The sequence below is a fragment of the Setaria viridis genome, chromosome 5 (assembly GCF_005286985.2).
Source record: "Setaria viridis chromosome 5, Setaria_viridis_v4.0, whole genome shotgun sequence".
NCBI lineage: Eukaryota > Viridiplantae > Streptophyta > Magnoliopsida > Poales > Poaceae > Setaria > Setaria viridis.
Genome location: NC_048267.2, coordinates 8,966,039 through 8,972,568, shown reverse-complemented (window position 1 = coordinate 8,972,568; position 6,530 = coordinate 8,966,039). Strand labels below are relative to the sequence as shown.

The 6,530-nt window shown below is 49.4% G+C and overlaps 1 protein-coding gene across 1 annotated transcript; it reads right to left on the bottom strand.

The window, feature by feature from the left end:
- Positions 1 to 3,368: 3,368 nt before the first annotated feature.
- Positions 3,369 to 6,530, bottom strand: LOC117859277 (probable staphylococcal-like nuclease CAN1). Its single transcript, XM_034742489.2, has 9 exons — positions 6,043 to 6,530; positions 5,846 to 5,901; positions 5,116 to 5,230; positions 4,894 to 5,022; positions 4,609 to 4,796; positions 4,401 to 4,460; positions 4,134 to 4,293; positions 3,869 to 3,937; positions 3,369 to 3,722 (listed from the first exon to the last, which is right to left on the bottom strand). Exons 1-9 carry the CDS (start codon positions 6,172 to 6,174, stop codon positions 3,621 to 3,623), a joined length of 1,011 nt encoding a protein of 336 aa, XP_034598380.1. The 5' UTR covers positions 6,175 to 6,530; the 3' UTR covers positions 3,369 to 3,620.

Sequence of the window (6,530 nt, the reverse complement as noted above, 5' to 3'; positions counted from 1 at the left end):
GCATATGGATGACAAGAAATGATCTAATCTTCAGAGGTATACCACCGACTATGCAAGGGGCCATCTTGAGGTTTAAGTCTACTTATTCATTAGTCCTGCATCGAGTTAAAGAGGCCTCCAAACAATCAATGGTTGAATGGCTAGAGCTTATGTTGTAATCTTCTTGATTTTCTTTTTATCCTTTTTTATTTCTTAGATTGAACTGGTTTGCTCTTTGCTCTTTGTAATCCTTTTACCTTTTTTTCTCTTTAAGTAATATATATCCAGCAGGGCTAAAGCCCTCCTGTTTCCATCCAAAAAAAAAAGTAAATGATGGTAGCTTGGTCCCTCGTACTTCTCTTGTCTTTGAGCTCAGACAGAACGCAGCATACCAGACAGAGATGTGTTTAGATAACACGAGAAGGGTAGGATGTATATTATCTATCTAGATCAGGGGCCGGACCTTACGCAAAAGTTGAGCGAAGCATTTCAGAACATGTAGGTTTGCAGCTTCTCAAAATAGAATTAAATCTACTGGAACCAATCTAAGTGGGGGCTGACATTATTGGGCGCCCAGGTCTAGATCCAAAAGCTGTGATAGAAAAGCAATTAAATTCAGTTGAGAAAAAGTATTTAACACTAGAAGATAGACCTAGAGTCAGATAGGGGAGATAAAAACAATAATGCAATAGAGAGAATTTAGTTATCTTTTAGTGTTAAATAAGGAGTTTTTCCTATTCATCGCTGCACAAATCTATTTTGTTGAATGTCTCACAATAAAGCTAACAATATATATATATATATATATCATTAATAAAAAGTATAAAAAATATAAAACTTAATAAAAAGTATAAAAAATATAAAACAATGCCAAATGTTATGTTAATTTGTAGTATGACAAATCACGTCCTGCATTGTGCTTCAACGTCAACCAAGACTTGAGCCGCAATGCCAAAGTAAGGAGTGACGCACGTGGCGATAAGAACTAGAAACATGATAATGAGCCCCGAGCCTTGTTCGCTGTAGTGATCCATCGCGAACCGTATCATTGCGTAAATCATGTAATATGTAATAACTAGCCGCTCTAAGACTAGTTTTAGTGGTGGTTTCATAGAGAGTTTCATCATCAATAATTTTTATACCACATCAACAATTTTACTGACTTGGTATGGTCTTTATGAGGAGAGGGAGAGGATGGATTTAATGAAATGAGAGAGGAGTTTCATCCCATCAAATCTAGCAGGTACAGTTACCAAATTTATAGTCTAGGTAATAGTATAATGAAATTGTACATTAAGAGTGGCCTAACAAGAATAAAATGTTTGTTAGTACCACGAAACAGCAAATTATGCCGTCATCGGACGCTTTGGAATAAGAAAAAAAAAACAAACCCGTTTCGCCCGTTTTCTAGGCGTTGTGGTTTTAAAACCATGGGTCTCAAAACCTGTTGACCCATGGGCCCGTGCAGGATCCGTTTGGTAATGGGAGAAAAGACGTACCTATGCTCGGCCGCAAGGCAGGAGCCTTCTCTTCTTGGGCCTCAGCCAACTTGTCGTCAGCGTAGCAAGTCTCGGGCCCATTAGAATTGTCCTCTCAAAGAAAAAGGCCCAGTACAGTGTTCGTCTTCGCTTGGCAGCGGGGGCGTTCCGTGAAAAAAAAAATACGCTCGTGCAACGCCGGCGCCGGCGCCCTCAACTGACAAGCGAGTCCGCCCATGGCCACCGGCCGTCTCACCCACGTGAAATCTTCTCCTTTGCCAATCGCCATGGGATCGGGTGATCGATCGAGACCCCACGGGACCTTCGTTCTTATTCTACCACGTCAACGGAGGGGCCGCGTGGACCACCCAGCCCTACGACATCGGCGTCTACCGGCTCCCGCCGGGGAGCAGCCACTCTGGCCCCGGCTCCCGCCGGGGAGCAGCCACTCTGGCCCCGGCCCCCGCCAAGAGGGAAATAGCCAACACTTCATGGAGAATCTAGACGAGGTCGGGGTCCTCAGCTTCGCTCAGGATCCGGAGCCGCATCTGGAGATGGCGAGACCCCAACATTTTTTACATCTTTGATCTCATGGAAGGCACTCGTGAGCTCGTTGGGCCAGGCCAGGACGTGCCGCTTCCCGCGCGCCAACCCTTTTGGATGGTTCCCGTGTGCCCGTAGAGCACATAAGGAGGCACCGCTGCACCTTGCTGCTCTTACATTAATTGTTACAAGGGTCCTCGATCGGCGAATTTGATCCGACTTTTGCAGAGCTAGCTCGGGTCGAATGTGGACTCAATTTTGATCCATAATTTACATAGCAAATACTTCCTCCCTAGACTTTTCTAGATACATAATTTTTGTTACGTATCTATAAATAGGAAGAAGTTCATTTTTAACCATCCAACTATCGTCTCGGTTAGATTTTGATCATCAAACCGCAAAATCAGAAATATTTGACCATCCAACTATCAAAATTGTTCAAAATTAGCCATCGGGATGTTTTGGTGGGTGGTTTCGCTGACGTGGACGCCATGTGGTGGTGGGACCCATGTTAGGACCATTTCTCTCCTCTCTCCCTCTCTTTCTTCTCTCATATCCCTCTCTTGTCTCTCCTCCGCCGGCCGCCCTCCCCCGCGTCTCCCCGCTGCCTACCCGTCCTCCTTGTCCGCCGCGAGCTTCCAGGCGCCGCCTGACGATGCGACGGTGGCGGCCATGCTGCAACAGAAGCTCCGCCCATGGCGGACGGCTAGCTCGGCTCAGCAGTGGCGGAGAGGTGCATCAAAGAGGGGAGGTCGAGGGGGTCACATAGGTGTGCTCACCATATGTGGTGGTGGACAGACTCGAGCGGGGGGCGATGGATCACGACGGCGGGCTCAGGTCTCCATGTGGGTGGAGCTCCAACCCAACGGCGGCAACGAGAAGGTTATGGTCATGTGCGACTTGGCGAGATGAAGCTCCTGGGGGCGTCCTCTTGCTCCGACACGCGGCGACCCCGGCAAATCAAACGAGCTCCCAGAGAGAAGAGAGATAGCCCTGACCATGTGGATCCCACCGCCACGTTGCATCCACGTCAGCAAAACCACCCATCAAAACAGCCCAATGGTCAAATTTGACGGTTTCGATAGTTGGGTGGCCAAAGATTTTTGGTTTTGCGGTTCGATGGTAAAAACCAAACCGAGATGATAGTTGGATGGCCAAAAATGAACTTCTCCATGATATATATATCGGTGCATAGCAAAGTTATGTATTTAGAAAAATCAAAATGAATAGTAATTTGGAACGGAGGGAATAGCGCAGAAGCACTACAGCACAAACGCATCCAGTCTTTCCAACAACACGTTGTACAGGCTTCAGTTCTCTATTACACTTCACAGTGCTAGCAACGGTGCAATAATGCTATTATTAGGATTGCGCAACAAATAATCTCCGTAGTATTGACCATATAATTTGCAATCAGTAACCAATCGCTCCCTGCTGTACGAATCTTCCGGGTGTACACTACACATGCACATACGCACACTGCACAATCTACGATATCGATGGTGCTCAGTTTAACGGCTCTGTGCTAAAGAAAATATGCACGTCAAATAAAGAAATCAGCTGCTCATGTCTACAGTACATGACACACACATACACTGAACCCAGAAACCTGTTCCGTGTTCATGCCGTCCCGTTGCGCTTGTCCTTCCGCCACTCCCATGGTTTCTGTGGCTTCGACGACGCCCACAAGCCCTTCCTGCCAGTCTGTGCCTGTTTCTCCCACTGGTAGCAGGATTTTTTTATAAAAAACATTCATTTTTCAGATATATTGCATAGATGGTTGCAGGGAAATTCAGACCGTGAAATCGCTTTTATTGTCTCAATGCACCAACGGGCGTAGCTATATGAAATCGATTGGTACTGCTTACCTTGGCCAGCTCCGGGCGTTGGTCGTAGGCGGTGTAGTGCCATGCAAACCCCTTCTTCAGCATTTGCTCCTGCGCATGAAGCAAGTTGAAAAACTGATTACATTCTTCCTAAAATAAATTAGTGTTCAGCATTAAGAGCTTGACTGTTTCAGACTTTTAGCATAGCATGTCCATTGCAGTCAGCTGAAATATCCCCAGCATTCTAGTCTCAGCCAAAACCTATCTTCAAGATGTGCATGTTAGTGCAAACTGTGCAATATCTTACCTGCACGAATACGCCGTCGCAGTAGATGTCTCCGACGCATCTACCATACCGGTCCTGGTCGTACACGTAGACCTTCAGGCTCTTTCCCTGAACAAGCTTCAGCAGCGCCTCTTTGGCCTCCTTGCCGTACGGCATCGCGCTCTCCGGCGCATCGATGCCCCTGCGCACATCACAGATGCATATTCAACTCACACTGCATCAGGATTAACTAAAGGAATCAAGGCACATGTTCCTGATCGTTGGTCAAATAGCACACTTGGCACATACCTCAGCCTGATCCTGTACTTCTTGGCGAGCACCTCTTCGCCTCTGGCGTTAGGGACTGGCCTGCATTGCAGAGGTTTCAGATTTAGCTGTCAGAACCTGAATCGTATGAAGATGTGTTCTCGAGAAGGGGAACAAGGCAACAGAAAGAAGCCAACTGCTACTATGATACTGTAGATCGAGAAGATGATCGATGTGAAGTTCAAGAAACCTGTATCCTGCGTCCACTATGACCTTCTGCAGGGCGTCGGCCTTCTGGTAATTCTTGGCGGCCCGCGCCTTGGCCCGCTCGGCCGCCGCCTTCTGCACCTCGCGGGGCACGCTGCCAGACTCCCGGGGGTCGGCCGTGTCCACGTACACGTTGATGGTGTCACCATCAGCAACGGACTTGGGGTCAATCTGATAAACCAGCAAGAACACTCGTTGGCTCGTAACGCGTGACCATGGAAAAATTCATGAAATGGCTGATGGACAATGGAGCCGGTCGGAGCCTTACGGGGAGCGTGTGCAGCTCGAACTTGGCACCCTGAGGTTTGGGCGGGCCCTGAGGTTTGGGCGGCGCGGGAGCAGCGGGAGCGCCTGCTGCCGCGTTTGGGTGTGGCAGGCCGTAGAAAGCCAAGAAGCCCTGGGCGAACACAAGCAGAAATGAATGTTGGTGATTGACCACCACTGTTGTAGCTTGGAGCTATGCGTACGGTTGGGGAGTCGGAGGTCGTACCTCGACGTCTGCTTTCTGATGGTTCTTGAGCGTCTGCACAACGAAGCGCGCGGCTTCCTCCGGCGTCTTGGGCGGTGGCCGGGCTTTCTTCCATGCCACCAGCAGCTTCTTGTACCTTACATGAGCGCAAGCAAATTTTTTGTCATGGCAGCGTTTTACAAATCTGAACGAGATGTTGGTGCCCGTTAGGGCGTCTCCAACGGGGGTACGTTGAGCTAGCTGAACGATTATTTTTAAACGGTGAACAGTGCAAAAAGTGTTTAGCTAGCGCGATGCAAAGCGCTTCCACGTCAGCTGGCGAATAAGCCAGCTTGTTGGAGACGCCCTTACGCTGCAGCGCTAGGTCATCATCATGAACACTGAACGCATGGCCTAGTGGATAGTGCTCGTTACTGCAAGCATTTATTTACTACAACTGCTATGGGAATTACGCCTACTGGTAGCAGTACAAATACTTTCACCGGATCGGGTGTCCTTCTCACACTTGCCAAATACGGAAGCTAATTCATCAGTATGCGATGCACTGAATGACACACACTGTCCCGGTTACCAAATTCAGAGGAAGGCTAATTCTACACTCCCACTAAACTTTGCATTATTTTTCAAGAAACCGTCGCTTTCATAGCTCCACTCGTCGAATCACTCACTACCACGACAGCGATGTGTATACAGATCGAAGCAATCAAGCAAGAAGGAAAACGAATAGAAAATCGAAAAAAAGTTCAGTTACCAATTCGCCTGCGCTTTCTTGGAGGAGACGACGTGGCGGCTCAGCTCGTCCGGAACCTGAAAAACTCACATCCGCAGGAACCCCCAAATTAGCGAAACTATTAAGCTCATCAGCTCATGTAATTACCAGCAAAACCAACAACAGCAAGGCACGCACGACAGCAGCGCAATAAAATCGGAATTCAGCTGGCTGGTCACCTGCGAGTTGGCTCCGAAGCTGAGGATGTCGCGGCCGAGCGCGGCGACGGCGGGGTGCGCGCCGTGGAGCGCCTGCTCCGACGACGAGGGCGCGCACAGGCCGCACAGGAACCGGTATATGCTGTTCCCCATGGCCGCCTCCCGCTACGCCCAGCTGCTCGCAGCTCACCGGCCCGGCACACCGGCAGGACGACGAATTCGAAGACGAGATCTTTGCGAGGAGTGGTGGCCGGGCTTCCTTCCTCTCTCTCTCTCTCTTCTCTCTGCGGGGAAATCCGCCCCGGGATTTGAAAACCCCAGCGGCGGTTTTGTCTGCCCGTGTCTGTGTGACTGTGTGTGGATCTGCGCCGCGGCCGTTTTGAAGCCGTTCTGGGATGGAAATGGAATCGCGGCGCTCGCTTCACGAGGAGGAGAAAGTGAACGGGAAGGCAGGCAGGACTGCAGGAGGGGGGAGGGATGGGCGGATGGCCGGCCGGATGGATGGGATG

Excerpts from the sequence above, each read along its gene's own strand:
- LOC117859277 (XM_034742489.2), bottom strand. The coding sequence starts at position 6,174 with ATGGGGAACAGCATATACCGGTTCCTGTGCGGCCTGTGCGCGCCCTCG. Across the intron at positions 5,231-5,845 it reads AAGAAAGCGCAGGCGAATTG|GTACAAGAAGCTGCTGGTGG; the intron begins GTAACTGAACTT and ends CGCTCATGTAAG. Across the intron at positions 3,938-4,133 it reads GCGACGGCGTATTCGTGCAG|GAGCAAATGCTGAAGAAGGG; the intron begins GTAAGATATTGC and ends CTTCATGCGCAG.